Below are 17,635 nucleotides of genomic sequence, written 5' to 3'. Positions count from 1 at the left end.
GCAGACAGATTTTGAGGACAAGCCCTTGATAACCTCTATCTTCTCTAAGTCTTGTAAGAATAAAGTTGCCCAACATGTATGTATTACATGTAAAGCATGCATAATTTTTCCTGCATACTAAAAATCATGTCCATTTACAGACAGATCTAGTATCTTTTCTCAGTGTGCACGCTCTGCAGCCAAGTGCATGCATCTACTCGGTGGGATGGCCCCTTTATATTAAATGCTGTTTAGCAGTGCCGTAACGACGTGTGTGCCGAGTGTGCGCCGCCCACAGCGCATGGGCACTGCAGGCGCAACTGGCACACTCGCTCTCCGCTCTCCCCCCTCTCCCGCTGCCACCTCCCGCAGCCAGTGCATAATGTAATTAGTTTGCGGCCGCCGCCCACCCGCCCTCTTGTCCGCAGGTGATGTGCAGAGCTCCGATCCCTGGAGCTCTGCCTTGAACTCGGTGGCGGGAGCAGGAAGATGCATAGGAGCGGTCCGAGGCAGTGTGTGGGGTGAGTAAAAGAGACGGAGACGGAGGGGGGAGGTTACAAGTGGCAGCCGCAGCATTAATGCACACATAGCTCGGCACTGGCAGCTCCACACTGACACGCACTGTTCCCTACACCCCAATCTCTCTGCTCCCCTCAGTGTCACCCACTTGCTCTGCTCCCCTCAGTGTCACCCACTTGCTCTGCTCCCCTCAGTGTCACCAACTTGCTCTGTTCCCCTTAATCACTGCTCCCTACACTCACCCTCTCTGCTCCCTACACCCACTCTCTGCTCCCTATACCCGCTCTCTGCTCCCTACACACACTTGCTCTGTTCCCCTCACTCACTGATCCCTACACTCACCCTCACTGCTCCCTACACCCACTCTCTGCTCCCTACACCCACCCACTCTGCTCCTTACACCCACTCTCTGCTCCCTACCCCCGCTCTCTGCTCCCTACACCCACTTGCTCTGTTCCCCTCACTCTCTGCTCCCTACACCCACCCTCTCTGCTCCCTACACCCACCCTCTCTGCTCCCTACACCCACCCTCTCTGCTCCTTACACCCACCCTCTCTGCTCCCTACCCCCGCTCTCTGCTCCCTACACCCACCCTCTCTGCTCCTCACACTCACTTCTTCCTACACCCACTCTCTGCTCCCCTCACTCACTGCTCCTCACACTCACTGCTTCCTACACCAACTCTCTGCTCCCCTCACTCATTGATCCCTACACCCACTCTCTCTGCTACCCTTTCTGCTCCCTAACTGCATCACGCCGGGGGAGCGGCCGCGGGGGAGAGAGGATGGAGGAGCAGCAGCTCTGGTTCCCGAGTCCCGAGACATAAATGTTCGCCTCTGGATGCCGGATCGCCACCCCCTGCAACTCGGGAGAGACTGCACTGCGAGGAGTTGAGAGCTGGGGGAGGAGGAGGAGGACTCGGCCAGGAAGGAGAAGAAGAGAGGCCTGCCACTCTGCCAGCTGGTCACAGTTAAGTATAATACTTACACACACAAACACTGTCACTCTCACACACACTTTCTCTCTCTATCTCTCTATCCCTCTCTCTCATGTAAAAAGGGGGACTCTGCTTCCTAATGTGTAAAATGAGACTCTGCCTGCTTAATGTGTAAAAAGAGGAATCTGCTGCCTAATGTGTAAACAGGGGACCCTGCATGCTTAATGTGTAAAAATGAGGCCTCTGCTGCCATAATGTGCAAAAAATGGGACTCTCTGCTGCCTTAATGTGTAAAAAAGGGGACACTCTGCAGCCGTAATGTGTAAAAAAGGGGGGACTCTGCTGCCGTAATGTGTAAAAAAGGGGGGACTCTGCTGCCCTAATGTGCAAAAAAGGGGACTCTCTGCTGCCTTAATGTGTAAAAAAGGGGACACTCTGCTGCCGTAATGTGTAAAAAAGGGGACTCTCTGCTGCCGCAATGTGTAAAAAAGGGGACTCTGCCTGCCTAATGTGTAAAAAAGGGGGGCTTTGCTGCCATAATGTGTGAAACAGAGCTCTGTGGCCATGCTCCTATAGTTTTAGCACGCGCCTGATGTGCGCAATGGCCCTGTTTTGTATATATATGGGGGGGGGGCGCCAATGCTGTTTCTTGCACACAGCGCTAAAATGTCTAGTTACGGCACTGCTGTTTAGTGTTGTATGGTATTTCATCTGACAGTGTATTGATGTATTAAAGGTAAAATCAATGAAACCATTTGTACACTAATACCCCTTTTAGACTGCCAGCAATAACCTAGTTTATTGCAAATGAAATTGCAGTAACCCTGGTTGCGGTGCAGTCTGAAAGGGGCCAGTTGAAATAACCCCGGTCGAGACGGTATTTCAACTCGGGTAGCGATCAGGGTTGAACACGGCTTCAAACCGGGTCGCAGTGCAGTGTGAATGGGTAAGCAGGGTCGATGCGACCCAGGACCCATTCACACTATAGGAAGAGACGGCGCTTGGTGATGATGTCATCTACAAATGCCGTCTCCGCACGTGATGCAGTGATATAATCGATCCGACAGTAAGCCGGGTCAGGGCCGCCAGTCTAAAGGCGGTCTCAGCTGGGTCGCACCCGTGTACAAATCCCTGGTGCGACCCGCAATTTGCAGCCTGAAAGCGGTATTGGTTTCCCTGCAGGAGTCATAAATTAAGTCAGTAATTACATCAGTTTCCATGCAATGGTTATTATTGTGTGACTGATAATTCCATTTATGACAGTTGCTAGCAAAGCCGATAATGCACTATCTTCCTGAGTAAAGAAGAAAACAATCAATCCCTTGAGAAACATACAACAAACTAGATCTTCAAAAGATTTAATTATAGCTTTAAGCCCACAAAGTGTAGTATTCCGTGCCAGAATACCCACAGTCAGAGGTCAGTTTATTCCAAAATGTGTCCAGTCACAAAGCTAAATGTTTTCATGTGAATCCTGGGAACTATTACTCTCATGTGATAGATTCAGAAATGATCATTTTAAATTAAGTGGTTTTTCAGTTTTCACTCACTTTCCAGATATTTAATAATATTAGGCGCCATCTTACACAGATTTATTGTCACCGGCTCTATTCTACCACTGTGTCCACATGCTGCAAGGGTTATGGACATAATATTCTGACCCGTTTGCATGCAGCGGTTCTTCGCTGCGGTGCGAACGGGTCAGGACTGCGCATGCGCGGCACCCCTAATGTGCACGCCAGCACAGAAAGTGATCGCAGCGGTGATCACATGAAGACTGACAAGAAGGAGGCGTTCCGGGGCGTCAACTGACCATTTTCAAGGTGTGGTGAGGCAAACACAGGCGGATCCAGGCGTTTGGAGGGCGGATGTCTGACGTCAATCCCGGGACCTTCGTCGCTCGATCTGTCGCACAGGGTAAGTAACTTTTACCCTGGTCTTGTTTTGCAGGAAACTTTTTTAGCATAGCGGGGCTGCACATGCGATCGCAGCCCTGCTATGCTAAAATACACTCCCCCATAGGCAGTGTCAAGTTGATCGCACGAGCAGCAAAAAGTTGCTACGTGTGATCAACTCGTTATGAGGGCCAATGCATACCGTCGCCACTCGGCATTGCATCCTCCTTCGGGATCCCAGCGTCGGTATATTGACCGCTGGGATCCCATCCGCCTGCTTCCCCAATTTAAGCATGTTTTATGTTTTATTTTCTTTTAATATTTGAGTTCTGTTTGAGCCATACCACGCTGTGGGCCTAATTCAGAGATGTGCGCAATCCCGATGGTTTACGTATATCTCTGATGTATTCTGAACTGCAAATGTGCAGAATGGGGCTGCGACGGCAGACGCAATTCGGTTGCAGATGTCATGTGAATGACAGACTGCAGCTGTTTGGGGGTGGGGAGGGGACCATTATACAAAACAAAAAAAAAAGGCATGTCAGCCCCATTTTGTAGGTTTGCTAAGGTCAGTTTCTTCTGATGCAGCTTCACTGACCCCAGCAGTTACTCATTTGCAGGTTCCCTTGCAGAGGGATCATACATCATCACTAGTAATCACTGGCATTCTGTTCCTTCCCATATAAAGCATACTGCAGATAACAAAACACATTTATGATAATACTTATATAGGCTTTCCCACACAAATTAATAAATAGACCCTAACCCTGTCTCAGTAAATCTCAGCGCCCATGATAAATATGCACCTATGCCTTCAATGGACTCAGAGTCAGAATACATAGTAACTGAACTGTTTGAAGGAAGACATGAAGAGCAGTCCTTAAATGTTTCATAGAATTTATTGTTAGTAGTACAAATAATTGTCTGAAGGGATTTTAATTTAATTCGCATAAGCATTTAAAATCGAAACCCTGAGGGCCGAAAACTGATTCCAGAAAGTGTACAGGTGTGCTAAGCACAAACTTCGGCTCAGATTTAAAATCCCTGATTAAACACTTCTAAACATGTCTGCATTATTACATGTCTGCTAATAAATCATATTATGGCTTTTTAGAAAACCTTGTGAAGACTACTGTTACTCAATGTCATTCAGACTAATGTGCACATAACAAACACTGTTAAGTAATGAGATATTACACACAGCAAGCACTCGATATCCTGGCTGTCGGGATCCCGGTGCTCTGCATATCGGCGCCAGGATACCGACAACTATTCTCCAGCTTGGGGTGTCCACGACACACCTGGTGGGAGAATAAATAGCGTGCCGAGCACAGCGAGCCTGCAAGGTGCTCTTTTGCGCTCACCCCGCTGCCAGCATTCTGGCGGTGTGGATCCCGGAGCTGGTATGCTGGGCATGGGGATCCCGAGCGACAGTCGATCGGGATCCCGAGCGTCCTGAGCGACTGTCCCAATGTCAAGTTTCTGTGTCTAATCTAACGTTGTTATATAATATATATATTTAAATACATTAATCTACATTGCTTGGAGCCAGGGCACTTGAGTTATACATTATACTGCACAGGACTATGGTGTATTTTCTACAGTGCATTTCTATTAATCTGATAAACTGCATAAACTAGCAGTATTGACATTAGGCCTTTATATATTTATCAAGGGACCTAGACCATGCACACTCTAATGGTTTATAAAGCCTTTATGGAGGCTGGCCACACATCTAAACATGGGCCCATACCAATGCATTCTCCCTGTGGTCCTTTATTACCCATTCCGACACTGCTTGGAGCAATAGCAGTCACAGTGGTTCAGGCACCAGTACAAATTGGCTGCATATTTAATGTGTGGTGTCTGTGTGGAGTTTGCATGTTTTTCTATGTTATGTGGGTTTCATCCAAGTGTTCTGGTTTCCTCCCATAACTTAAAAAAAAACAACTAATAGGTTAATTAACAAAAAGTAACCCTTATGGGCCCTACAGACTCGGCGATGTGCTGCCGAGCTGCCCGACCGCCGATACGACCCGGCGGAGGGAAGAAAGTGATGGGGATAGTGAAGTTTCTTCACTCTCCCCGTCACCCGGCTCCGTAGACATGCAGGCAAATATGGACGATCTCGTCCATATTGGCCTGCATGCACAGCCGACGGGGCATCAGCGATGAACGAGCGTGGCGCCCTGCATCGTTCATCGCTGGTGCCTCCACACTGACAGATATGAACGTTATCTCATTCAATAATCGTTCATATTTTGCAGTGTTATTGCCCAGTGTGTAGGGAGCATAAGACAAACGTCTTAGGATAGGGCCTGTGCATGATTAGAAATCCTGAAAACATAAGATGTCAGATATGTTCCTAATATGATCATTAACTTGAAAGGAATATAAAAAAAATGCTCGTTTACACATGAGAGTCCTTTTTATAGAACTCACCAGGTACAGACATGGAGGATAAAAATGAAAAAATGTCTTTCTGGCAATACCCTTATAGTTTTGTACTGGACATATTTCATTTAAAAAGAATAATGTATATGAGGGGTTCAGTATGGGATCTCGGCTATCGGGATGCCAGCGGTCACATGACCGACACCCCAACATTGAGAAGTCCGGCAGGGGACAGGGTAATTATTCGACCCCCCTGTCCCCTAACCCTAACCCTGGGGTGGCGGCTAGCGGTAAAATTCCAGGGGTGGCGGCTAGGGCTAAGATGTGGGGGGGTGGCGGCTAGAGCTAACCCCCTCTAGTGCCCCGTTACTTACCTTTGGTATGTCGGCGGTCGATGTTCCTGCGCCGGGATTCTGTGATGTTGCGATACCGGCATCAGTCACATGACTGCTAGCATCCCGACTGCCGGGATGCTAAATGCATCCCATATGAGGCTATAGGAGGGACTCTCCATGAAATACAGATGGAAGGAGCACTTAAAATGAATAGGGAATTCATTAACTTACTCACGCTGCAAGTTCTGCTAGTTGGAAGGACAACTTAAAAAATTACTTACTTGACAGCTAAAAGCAGTATACATCCTGTTCAGCCATCACTCAGTAAGAAATTCCGATGGCACATTTTTAATGCGGATGTGATAAACATAGTTTGCGTAGATTTAAGTGAAAATAAATATTTTTACGCAATTTACCAATGTTCTCTTGCCAGGAGATGGGCTCCAATAAGAGCTCGTTCTGAGGGAGAGCAGCAAGCAGTGTGGTAGCGTAAAGCTATCACAGTACTTCCTGTGATGTTAGTGTACTAGAATGCTTAATATTTGTAGACACTCCCTTACTAATATGTGTAAGCCTGAATCTTCAGTGATGGTCCCTGGGATCAGGGGGATGCTGGGAAGTGGGTGGTCCAGTGTGCATTGTGCCTGGAGTTGGTGATGGAATAAAACAGCACAGCAGTGAACTCACATGTCTCTGTCCTTATGACTGGATTTACAAACATATGAACAAAACATGGTGTCAGAAGAAGTTTAACTTGGACTGCTAGTGCTCTCAGAGTGTGAAAGAATCTTGCAGAAGTCTGTAAGGCTGTGATACTCAGTGTCTGCAAAGCCTGCCGTGTGCTCCTCTCTTCAAACAGTGAGTAACCATGAATAAACTAGCTCCTCCAACCGGCATGCTGATGTCTGGTAACTTGTCTGAAAACTGGAAAAGATTTAAGCAAAGGTTTAATATATATCTTGCTGCATGTGCAGCTGATACAGAGGCTGACAATCTAAGGCATCCATTTTCCTCCATGTGATAGGAGATGATGTGCTGGACATTTATAATAGTTTTCAGTTTGCTGAGGGGCAGAATATGGTGCTATCTTCTATAATGCAAAAGTTTGAAGATTACTTTGTGCCAAGGAAAAATGTGACATATGAAAGATATAAGTTTTTCATATGTGATCAAAAGTCTGTAGATGGATTTGATCGGTATGTTACAGAGCTGCAATCACTCAGTAAAACCTGTGAGTTTGGTGATTTAAAGGATTCACTAATTAAAGATCGTACTGTCTGTGGAATACCTGATAATGGACTCAGAGAGAGACTGCTGAGAGAGCAAGACCTAACACTAGACAAGGCAGTGACTATGTGTAGATCTGCAGAAATAACTAGATTTCAAGCCAAAAAGTTACACAAGGACGCTGATGGTGCTGTCCATGTAGTGCAGAAAACAGAGCCAAGCAAACCTCCATTCTCAAGAATGAAGCAGTCTAAGCCACAGTCTAATAAGGAAATGTGTAGTAGATGTGGAAATGCTCACAATCCTAAAATGTGCTCGGCTTATGGTAAAACCTGCATGAAATGTGGTAGACTTAATCACTTTGCCAAATGCTGTAAAATGAAAAGTGAAACAACCAATTTGCATGCTGTTAAACAAACAGAGGAATTATTTGTGGATTGCATAGACCTTTGCAGTGCAGATAAGAAAGAATGGATTGTCCCTTTAACTGTGAACGAGATTGTCATTCCCTTTAAGCTTGATACTGGCGCGCAGGTGAATTTAATATTGTTTCAAGACTATAAGACTTTTAGAGTAAAACCTAAAATTCATCCAGCCAAAGTGAAAGGTACAGGGTACATTGGGGAGGAAATTCCTGTGGAAGGTACATGCTTAGTGACACTGAAATATAAGGGACAACAGTTTAAAACATCTCTACTGATTGTGGATAAAAATGTGCAACCGATTCTAGGATTAAGTTCCTGTGAGAAACTAAGCTTGCTAAAGAAAGTTTATATGGTGACATCACAAGTAGAATATGACTGCAAATCGATGTTTACAGAAAACAGAGACTTGTTTGAAGGTCTAGGTTGTTTGCCTGCAGAGCATAAAATAGACACGCAAGTTTCTTCAGTGATACACACCTGTAGAAAAGTGCAGTTTGCGCTGAGAGAAAAACTGAAACAAGAGTTAAATCGCATGGAAGCCTTGGGTGTGATACAGAAAGTTGATGAGCCTACTGAATGGGTAAGCTCCTTAGTAATTGTTGAAAAGAAAAATGGACAACTCAGAATATGTCTAGACCCCAGAGATTTAAACAAAGCTATTAAACGAGAACATTTCAAACTACCAACCATAGATGAAATCATGTCGCAATTTGCGGGAGCAAAATGGTTTAGTAAATTGGACGCATCTTCAGGATTCTGGCAAATGAAGCTAGATGAGGCCAACTCAAAGCTTTGTACATTTAATACACCAGAAGGTCGATACAGGTTTCTTCGACTACCATATGGAATATTGTCTGCTCTAGAAGTATATCACAAAAAGATACACATGATTTTTGAACATATTCCAGGTGTTGAAACAATGATGGATGACATTATTGTCTGGGAATCTACAAAGGAAGAACATGATTCTAGATTGAGACAAGTAATGGAACTTGTCAAGAAAGTGAATCTAAAGCTAAACAAGGACAAATGTGAATTTGGCATGAATACACTTACCTTTATGGGCGACATGGTCTCGGATCAAGGTGTAAAACCAGACCCAAAGAAAATACCAGCCATAGTGAACATGGAACGTCCTAACAACAAAAACGACGTCAGAAGATTCCTAGGAATGATTACTTACTTAGGAAAGTTTATTTCTCAACTCTCTGAACGAACAGCCTCTCTTAGATGGTTGTTGGACAAAGATAACGAATGGATGTGGTCACATGAACAAGAAGAAAGTTGGCAAAACTTGAAACAGATCATTACAGAGCAACCAGTGCTAAAATTCTTTGATCCTGCGAAAAGAATAAGAATTTCAGCAGATGCTTCGCAATTTGGCCTAGGCTCAGTGCTGTTACAAGAACATGAGGATACATGGCAACCAGTAATTTATGCATCAAGAGCACTGACAAGTGCTGAAACAAGGTATGCTCAGATAGAAAAAGAACTTCTAGCGATCACATATGCATGTGAGCGATTTCATCAGTTTGTGTATGGTCAAACATTTACAGTGGAAACTGACCACAAGCCATTGGTAGCTATCATGACTAAATCATTACATGACTGTCCCATGAGAATTCAATGAATGCTTATCAGACTACAGAAATATGATGTACACTTGCTGTACTGTCCCGGCAAATACATGTACATTGCTGATACACTTTCTCGTGCTGTGGACAAAAGTGAAGGTTCCAAAAGTCTGATGGATGAAGAGATAGAAACCTATGTTAATTTGATCGTAGCTTCTCTACCAGTGTCTCTTGCAAGACGAGAACAGATTAGGAAAGAAACTGAGACAGATGACACAATGAAAGTGTTGAAAGATATAATTCTGAAAGGTTGTCCAGCAGAAAAACATGCATGCCCGCTGTCTATCCATGAATATTGGATGTACCGCAGTGACCTTACAGTTGTCGATGGTATTATTTACAAAGGCAATAGGTTTGCCATACTTGCACGACTAAGAAAAACTATGCTGTGCAAGATACATGAAGGCCACTTAGGAGAAGAAAAATGTAAGCGTAGAGCGTGTGAAGTTATGTATTGGCCAAGAATGAACCAATACATAGCACAGACTACAGCTACATGTGAATTATGTCTTACGTATAGACCGAAACAACAAGTCGAGCCACTGAGTCCTCACGCAGTGCCAGAGAGACTATACCAGAAAGTTGGCGCAGATTTGTTTGGTTGTAATGGGAAAACGTACATTGTCGTGACTGATTATTACTCTAACTACCCTGAGGTGAAGACACTACATACAACTACTAGTAAAGCCGTAATCAATTGCATGAAGTCAGTCTTTGCAAGGCATGGTGTTCCTATTGAAGCGTTCACTGACAATGGTCCTCAGTTTTCCAGTGCTGAATTTAGACAATTTGCTGATGAGTGGGAATTTGTCCATACTACGTCAAGTCCCCACTATCCACGCTCAAATGGGTTGGGGGAAAGTTCAGTTAAAACTGTAAAGAGTCTCATGAAAAAAGCTCAAGAAGGTAAAGAAGATTTCTACAAAAGTCTTTTAATCTACCGCAGTACACCTTTACAGAATGGACTTTCTCCTGCACAAATGTTGATGGGAAGGAGGATTAGAGCAAATCTCCCGATACATGATGAACTGCTTAATACACATAACTCAGCGTTGGTCAGACTGAGTAAGGAACGTCAACAGGCGAAACAGAAACTGTTCCATGACAGGCGAGCAAAAAGCTTATCTGATCAAAAATCGGGTGACCAAGTCCGTCTCAGAGATCACGAGAAAGGTATTTGGGTGCAGAAAGGTATTGTGCAAGCACAAGTAGAACCAAGATCTTATACTATACGTACAGAGCGTGGAACGGAAGTAAGAAGAAATCGGGTGGATTTAAGATCTCAACCGAACCATAATGAAGTCAACATGACTGAAAAATACCCTTCATCTGACATGTATGATGATCCTGATAATGGTGAACAAACCACGATTTTAGAAAGATCCAACATGGTCGATGAAACACAGACTGTGTATGAAAGACCCAAAAGGGAAATACGCAGACCTGAGAGACTCATTGAAATGTGTTAGATAATGTTCTTAATATGACGTTGTTAATTGTTGCATTGAAGAGTACAGGGCTTATCTTTAAAGAAAAGAGGATGTGATGTTAGTGTATTAGAATGCTTAATATTTGCAGACACTCCTTTACTAATATGTGTAAGCCTGAATCTTCAGTGATGGTCCCTGGGACCAGGGGGATGCTGGGAAGTGGGTGGTCCAGTGTGCAGTGTGCCTGGAGTTGGTGATGGAATAAAACAGCACAGCAGTGAACTCGCATGTCTCTGAGTCCTTATGACTGGATTTACAAGCATATGAACAAAACACTTCCTGGTTTAGGTCCCTGGCAGCCAATGCATAGGCACGTCCATCGGCTCCCTCTCCAGGAAAACCTACAAGATAGTAGCCCATAAGCTACTATAGGATAACGCCATTTGGGCTGCAGCTGCTGTCGGAAATGGGGGGACCACAGTACATTCTGGGGATAATATTCAGTGTATCCTTAAATTTGTGGGTATCCCCTGAAAACGTCTATTTTGGAGACTATCCCGCAAATATATTATTTGATAAATAGGTCCCTATGATTGTATAGTTGATAAAATCATCATGCCAGAGACATGAATAAATCTATTGCAGATCTAGATCAGCCTATTCTCATGTTGTAGCAGCGGCTCATCTCTGACTTCGCAGGATCCATCTCCTGCAGGGTTGTGGCATTAGCTAACGTCCTTTAGGCAAGCTTTGAATAGCTACGCTTTTGGAGCATTTTACATGGCCACTTAACACCATCACTGATATCTCCAACATCTCCTGCCATCAGGTTATATTCTAGTGAGAATTATTGCTGTCCTTGTACATGCAGACACAACAGTTTCCACATGCTTTAATGACAGCTCTGGTTTTACAAATGTTTCCCTGAAGACGAGCAAAACGTAATGTTGTTGCTTTACCAGCAGTCGGGATCCTGGCAGTCAAGATACCGGTGCCGGAATCCCAACCGATTACAATGCTGGCGGCCGGAATGCCTGCAAACAGTGTCTATTTCCACTCGTGGGTGTCCTCGACACCCATAGAGTGGGAATAGAACGTGTGGCTAGCGCATAGAGACACCCAGCCCGCTGCGTGGCGAGTGAAGCGAGCCCGCAAGGGGCTCCATTGCGATCGTCCCCACCGGCATTCTGACAGCCGGGATCCTGTGTCTGGATGCTGACCTCTGGGATCCCGACCGCTGGCATTACAGCCCCAACCCAGCAAAACAATTATTTCCGTTTCACTGTTGTTGTCTGTTGTGTGAATCGGGAAATTGAATGTACTAGCTACTCTGTGATATGCCGTAAAAGTCTTCTGAAGAGTTTACAACTCTGATCATTACTGTTTCTCCTCTTTTGTCAAACATAGGACAAAATAAGGATGCACCAACATTCTTTGGTTATGCCTCTTAAGGGCCTTTTCAGACATTGCATACTTTATTAGGAGCTTGCAAATATGTTGTGCGCATTACTCTTTTAATGTGAAATAAAGCAAATTCTAGCAGGGATATACAGTGTATGTATATGTATATATGTGTGTAACCTGGCTGCTTACATTGTCTGCAGTGAACAGTAGTGAGCTGTACTCTGATGTATTTATGTATGATCTGTCTGCTTATACCATACAAGACAAGGTGCTGAGTTGTACAATCACTATTTAGTGATTCAATAATACAGTAAATATTGTGCCAAAGGTCAAGAAGCTGGAACACTCTGTATTCATACCAGGTCTATTTGATATGGGCTGTTATCTCATAAAACTATAAATTAGAATAACACAACCAAAATACAGCCATAGCTATTAATATTTCATCATAGGCCTCACACATACCTGAGTTAGCCAGACCTCTGTGTGCCAATCTAGCTGTTTCCTTGAGCTTATAAGGGTTAGGAATAACAGCTACAACATTTCATAGGCATAATTTATCCATACAAAATGTGGAGATGGTTTACTTCGCAGGAAAAAGTTATACAAGCAAGTTTGTGAAAATGTTAAATGACAATACAGCTGTAAGTAACTTCAAGTGGTCAAAATCCCCATATCAATAAACCCTGCTCATGGAATTGAGATACATTATTCCTTCCAGTAAGTCATTCTAAGGGTATTTTGTTTTATTTTTATTGGAGTTGCAATAAATCCTGTAGTTTTGAATTTTGAATCTTTTATTGACTGCATACTACGGATGATCGCCTGCATACTTCCAAATCCCTTGGTATAAATGCAACTCTTAGTATATGAATACAAATATATGTATTTGATTGCAGGACTGAGACCTAAGCAGCAGGGCCGTAACTACGTGTGTGCCAAGTGGGCTTGGCACACAGCGCAGTTCCCCTTAGGGCGCACGGCCAGCGGCATGTAATGAGTCAAATTGACTCATTACATGCCTCTGAAGTCTGCGCCGCCGCCGCGCTGTGGAGGAGAGCTACAGCACCGGGCAGGTGAGGAGGAGGGAGGGGGACTGGAGCCGCAGGAGCGCTATTTCATTGGTAGTAAGCGCCGCTGCAGCATCCCCCTCTCCTTCCGTATTGGCTGCCCGGCGCTGCTGTGGATGCTGGGATGCGGTTCCTCCATCCCTGCATCCACAGCAGCGCCTGGCAGCCAATACGGAAGGAGAGGGGGATGCTACAGCGGCGCTTACTACCAATGAAATAGCACTGCTGCGGCTCCAGTCCCCCTCCCTTCTCCTCCTTCTCACCTGCCTGCACCAAGGGAGCTGTACGAGGAGCCTGTCAGCGGGGAGATGGTATGTATCTGTCTTTCTCTCTCTCTCTCTCAGGGGGACACCGTCTGCCATAATGTGTAAAAAGGGGGCCTGGCTGCCGCAATATGTAAAAAGGGGGACTGGCGGCCGCAATGTGTAAAAAGGGGGCCTGGCTTCCGCAATGTGTAAAAAGGGGGCCTGGCTGCCGCAATGTGTAAAAAGGGGGCATGGCTGCCGCAATGTGTAAAAAGGGGGACTGGCTGCCGCAATGTGTAAAAAGGGGGCCTGGCTGCCGCAATGTGTAAAAAGGGGGCCTGGCTGCCGCAATGTGTAAAAAGGCCTGGCTGCCGCAATGTGTAAAAAGGGGGACTGGCTGCCGCAATGTGTAAAAAGGGGGACTGGCTGCCGTAATGTGTAAAAAGGGGGACTGGCCGCCGCAATGTGTATAAAGGGGGACACCGTCTGCTGTAATGTGTAAAAAGGGGATGCTGTCTGCGGTAATGTTAAAAAAGGGGACGCTGTCTGCTGTAATGTGTAAAAAAGGGGACGCTGTCTGCCGCAATGTGTAAAAAGGGGGACTGGCTGCCGCAATGTGTTAAAAGGGAGACTGTCTGCTGTAATGTGTAAAAAAGGGGACGCTGTCTGCTGTAATGTATAAAAGGGGCTCTACCTGGTGTAGTGGCGCTACTGTGCAGCGTAATTTGAATAATGTAGACTACTGTGCACCGTAGTATGAATTGCTATTATTTTGTGGCCACGCCCCTTCCCCATGAAGCCACGCCCCTATCTATTTTTCGCGTACCTACGGCGCGCACTGCCCTTGTCTTACATGGGGGGGCGCCAATGTCGTTTCTTGCACACAGCGCTAAAATGCCTAGTTACGGCACTGCTAAGCAGGACAGATCAGAGGAAAAGGACTCTACTAAAGGTATTAGAAGAGCAGTGTGAATAATTGGGATTTAGGTGGTGGATGTATATTAAATTGTACATACCTCCCAACATGTCCCATTCCAGGAGGGACAAAATGCTCTCTACCTGGACTTCCCACTTAATATATGATTGACTTCACCTGTGTTGAACTTTTTAATTAATAAGAAAGGTATTTAAACACAGATGACTGCAATCATAAATTAAGAAGGAAGTCCAGGTAGAGAGCATTTTGTCCCTCCTGGATTGCATCATGGTGGGAGGTATAGATTGTGTATATTCAATTTAAACCAATTGTGTATATTAGTTTTAATTAATAGTTTAATAATACCTGGGTACTGTATATAGCTCCACTTAATTGAAAGACAACTATTTATAAACTTTTCTTGTAGTGGAACAAAGACAACTTAACCATAAAATACATATAGAAAAATAAAATAATTTATCTTGTCTCATGCAAGAATAGTAGCAGCCTCTGTACTACTTACACACTGGGACAGGACTCAGGAGGACTCCGTGTGTGCCTATCTCTAGACCCAAATGGTTTAGTTGCATAACAGTTTACACTGGACTCAGACACCCAGGTGGGGAAGAGGAGAAGCTGGGTTCCTGTGTGCCTTACAGCTGTCTCCACCCTCCTATCTCTCCTCTGGTCAGAAATCTCTGTCGGTAGCTCATGAAACATGATAATCCTGTGTCTCTGCCTGCACCGCATACTGTCCTGCTCACAATCTGGGTGCTTCTGCTGTTGCTCAAGAGGTAAAGCTGGTGATGTCATTGTACTCTGGCTGGGTAGGGGGGGGGGGGGGCTGACAAAGGGGGGCCCTGGGTACAGTATGCCCTGCATCCCTCCCTTAATCTGGCTATGCCAGGTACGTGTCCTTGAAAACTGTATTTCATTTTTGGTACTTGATAAAAGTTATTTGTGTGCTCAGCCCAAGCTAATGTTGATATGTCTCTGATTAAATATAAAACATAAATGAATGGAGAATGGCCCTCATTCCGAGTTGTTCGCTCGTTCTTTTTCATCGCATCGCAGTGAAAATCCGCTTAGTACGCATGCGCAAAGTTCGCACTGCGACTGCGCCAAGTAACTTTACTATGAAGAAAGTATTTTTACTCACGGCTTTTTCTTCGCTCCGGCGATCGTAATGTGATTGACAGGAAATGGGTGTTACTGGGCGGAAACACGGCGTTTCAGGGGCGTGTGGCTGAAAACGCTACCGTTTCCGGAAAAAACGCAGGAGTGGCCGGAGAAACGGTGGGAGTGCCTGGGCGAACGCTGGGTGTGTTTGTGACGTCAACCAGGAACGACAAGCACTGAACTGATCGCACAGGCAGAGTAAGTCTGGAGCTACTCAGAAACTGCTAAGTAGTTAGTAATCGCAATATTGCGAATACATCGGTCGCAATTTTAAGAAGCTAAGATTCACTCCCAGTAGGCGGCGGCTTAGCGTGTGTAACTCTGCTAAATTCGCCTTGCGACCGATCAACTCGGAATGAGGGCCAATATCTGAGCAGCACACAGTACTCATGTCAGTAGCCTGTTATCCGTAGCCTTATCAGACTGACACATGATGTCAACATTGCTCATTAATCTGTTTTATAACTATTTGGTAAATATACACAATTATATGCTCTTATACACTTGTAGTCCCAAATTTTCATATACATGTCCTGTCCCCTGATGCAGAAATGTTTATATACCATGTACTTGTCCTACATTATCTTGTAATGTAAGTCGCTGTTTTCTTTTTTTGCTCATTTGTTTATGTACTTTGTTAGGCGCTGTGAAACCCTTGTGGCACCATATAAATAAACGCTAATAATCATACCTATACCCTGTTTTCTAGGGTTACCTTTCATTGTGCTGCACACACTTTAAAAATGAGTTATGTTAACAATGATAATAATTTGTAACAAGAAAATTATAATTTTGCTGAATTAATTTTCGGCTAAATTGATTTCCTTTGCCGTAGGACCACACCTGACAATTTGATTTAACCTACCTGTGGAAGAACAAGAGGATGGATAGCAAGGTCTGGTCGATGTTGCTGTTGCAGATGCCCTCATTCAGGAGATAGCAGGGGTCCCTCACTACAGGTTCTAGAGAGTCCTGCCTCATGATGGTGTTGAGCTTATCAGTGTTGAAGTTCTCGAAGACCAACTTCTTCCGTAGCTGGCGAAAATTGCTTACGGTTGGACTGCCAAGGTTGTTATTCTGTCCGCTGCCTTCATCCATCTCACTCTTGTTAGCTAAGTCCAAACAGCAGCTGCAGCAATCCAGACCGATGGGTGAACGGCAGCCTTCTTCCTCTGACATGTCTCTGGAACTCTCTCTGACACACTCAGTGCTACTCCAAAGACGGATGACAGTAAACTCTGGACTTAAGGCTGTGATGGAAAATCTGAAGAAATAAAGTTTCCACTTGCTGTTTTCTGTATAAATAGTCTAATTTGTCTCCAGGTCTGATAAAAAAAACAAGATCAACTTCCTTGTCTAGGTTTGGCAGTAAAGTTGTTCTGCTTAGCAGAGCAGGAGAAAGATCCAGCAGTTGCTTATCTGCTCAGTTGAATGTGCACATTCTGTATACACACCTCTCTGTGCAGAAACCGGGAAGAGATTCTCTCTTTAATAGGCACATCCAAGTAGTGAGAGGCTGAAATGCAGTCCTCTGACTCCCCCAGAGGCAGTGCTACAGTGAAAGGACTTTACATAAGAGGACACAAGTGAGTGCAGATTGGGACAGACTCATGTGTGTTTTACGATAGGAGGGGAAAAAAAACGAAAGACATGTGTAAAGAAGGACTTGAAGATTTGTAGTACAAAAGCGATCCTTCCCAGGAATGTATCATTAGCAGTTCTTGTGTTGCTGACTAGGCAGCATTTCTTTCTGACAAAAGTGAGTAGCCATATAACCCCTATAAGATGTAAAGTTAATCCTGTATTACAATATACTACCAGGATAAATATGTAAATAGGAAGAGAAGAAAGGCTATACATCTGCAAAGAATCTTACTTGAGCAGCTGTATAAAGGCCCATATAGACGGGCCGATGCAGGAGAGGTGTGTGCTGAGCGAACCGCTCAGCACACATCTCTCCCGCCGCTCAGCACAGCGCGACCTGTGCTGAGCGTGCGGGGGGAGACGGGGGCCGCTCATTTCACTCAGCGGGTGAAGTGAGCGACC

At 44.8% G+C, this 17,635-nt stretch overlaps 1 protein-coding gene and 1 long non-coding RNA gene across 2 annotated transcripts in view; one reads left to right on the top strand and one right to left on the bottom strand.

Moving 5' to 3' along the window:
* The window catches only part of LOC134948804 (TSC22 domain family protein 3-like), a 229,594-nt gene extending 212,826 nt beyond the window's left edge, over positions 1 to 16,768 (bottom strand). Inside the window, exon 1 of the mRNA XM_063937042.1 lies at positions 16,455 to 16,768. Within this exon, the coding sequence (XP_063793112.1) occupies positions 16,455 to 16,768 (314 nt within the window). The remainder of the gene's footprint in view (positions 1 to 16,454) is intronic.
* Positions 1 to 17,635, top strand: part of LOC134948805 (uncharacterized) — a 153,327-nt gene that overhangs the window by 81,697 nt on the left and 53,995 nt on the right. Inside the window, exon 2 of the long non-coding RNA XR_010183028.1 lies at positions 16,425 to 17,348. This is a non-coding gene — a long non-coding RNA (uncharacterized LOC134948805). The remainder of the gene's footprint in view (positions 1 to 16,424; positions 17,349 to 17,635) is intronic.

The sequence above is a fragment of the Pseudophryne corroboree genome, chromosome 8 (assembly GCF_028390025.1).
Source record: "Pseudophryne corroboree isolate aPseCor3 chromosome 8, aPseCor3.hap2, whole genome shotgun sequence".
Classification (NCBI taxonomy): Eukaryota; Metazoa; Chordata; class Amphibia; order Anura; family Myobatrachidae; genus Pseudophryne; species Pseudophryne corroboree.
Note: the sequence above shows the minus strand (reverse complement) of the source record. Positions and strands in the feature narration are given on the sequence as shown.